This window comes from Atta cephalotes (assembly GCF_000143395.1).
Source record: "Atta cephalotes unplaced genomic scaffold scaffold00001, whole genome shotgun sequence".
NCBI lineage: Eukaryota > Metazoa > Arthropoda > Insecta > Hymenoptera > Formicidae > Atta > Atta cephalotes.
This window is the reverse complement of record NW_012130065.1, coordinates 10,795,283-10,796,460: the sequence shown is the minus strand read 5'-3', so window position 1 is coordinate 10,796,460 and position 1,178 is coordinate 10,795,283. Positions and strand designations below refer to the sequence as shown.

General features: G+C 32.6%; 1 protein-coding gene across 1 annotated transcript in view; it reads left to right on the top strand.

Annotated features, from left to right (window-relative positions):
- The first annotated feature begins 879 nt into the window (after positions 1-879).
- The window catches only part of LOC105618654 (microtubule-associated protein futsch), a 51,341-nt gene continuing 51,042 nt past the window's right edge, over positions 880-1,178 (top strand). Inside the window, exon 1 of the mRNA XM_012200185.1 lies at positions 880-1,005. Coding sequence (XP_012055575.1) covers positions 880-1,005 — 126 coding nt within the window. The remainder of the gene's footprint in view (positions 1,006-1,178) is intronic.

The following is a 1,178-nucleotide window of genomic DNA, read 5'->3' as shown; positions in this document are numbered from 1 at the left end:
ACTCTATTATGATCTTGGCTATTTAAGATTTAAAAGCTGAATATATCGCGTCAGTGATTGAATAGCCGTCGTGAAAAGAAGATTAAGTGGCGGCGCTTAAAAGGCCGATTAGATTTAAATGAGAAAGTAGCTACAATCTAATGGTGAAATAACTTCTCACCTATCAAGCGATCAGCAGGCTGTCGATAACCAGATTATCTGTAACTATTATTTTCCTTATCGCGTGTTCACCGGTTCAATCAAAATTACCATATCTGTTCAAATTGATTAAAAAATAAATTCTTTTAAGATCAATTATAGAGATATCTAAAATCAAAGTTTGGACATAAAATAATAACTTATTGATTTGACATTTTTCGTCAATTCATGTTAGTCAGAGTGAGATAACATATATCTTTTTTTCTCTTGCATCGCTGCAGAGTGAGATATAACATATCTTCTCTCGCACGATTTTAAGAGAAATGGCGCCAGACCTCTTGTTATAATTAGACTCTGATTAAAGAATTTCTAATTGTAAGATAAATTATTGGCTGTGCTAGATTCCTTGTTATAATTACAGGGTTTCTAAGATTAATAATTATTGATCGTTGATGATATATGACATATTTATGAGAAAAATATATCAAGATAAAACATTGCGCATAATGGCAGTCGAATATAATTTTAGAATAAATTTTTTATTGGGATAAATTTCTAATAATGATTTTATATTAGCTATAATGATTTTATATTAGCTATTTTGGGTTAATTTCTGATTGATCATCAACTGCGCAACCTTGGATATAACTAAGGGATATATTGATTAACAAATAGCAGAAAATTACTAAAGAAAAAAAGATTATTTCTCAAGGCTATCTAATAATGTATGATGTTACAGCAATGAGTACCACAGAGCCTACCGGGGAGGGTGGAGGAGGAGGAGAAGGAGAAAGCGCCACAATGACTAACGTCGAGCAGACTCCATCCCCAAGCACGCCGATCACCGGCACCTCCGTATCGATGCAGGTAAAATAATTGGCTTTATAAAGTATCGCAAATAATTTTTAAAATGTTGCGTCAATATGGCGGAAGTACACAATTTCATGCATAGTGGTTCATCTTTTAAACTGTACTTACACTTCTCTTCATGCACTTTCATGCACTTCTACAACAAATAAACCTGTATTAAACTAATTAAA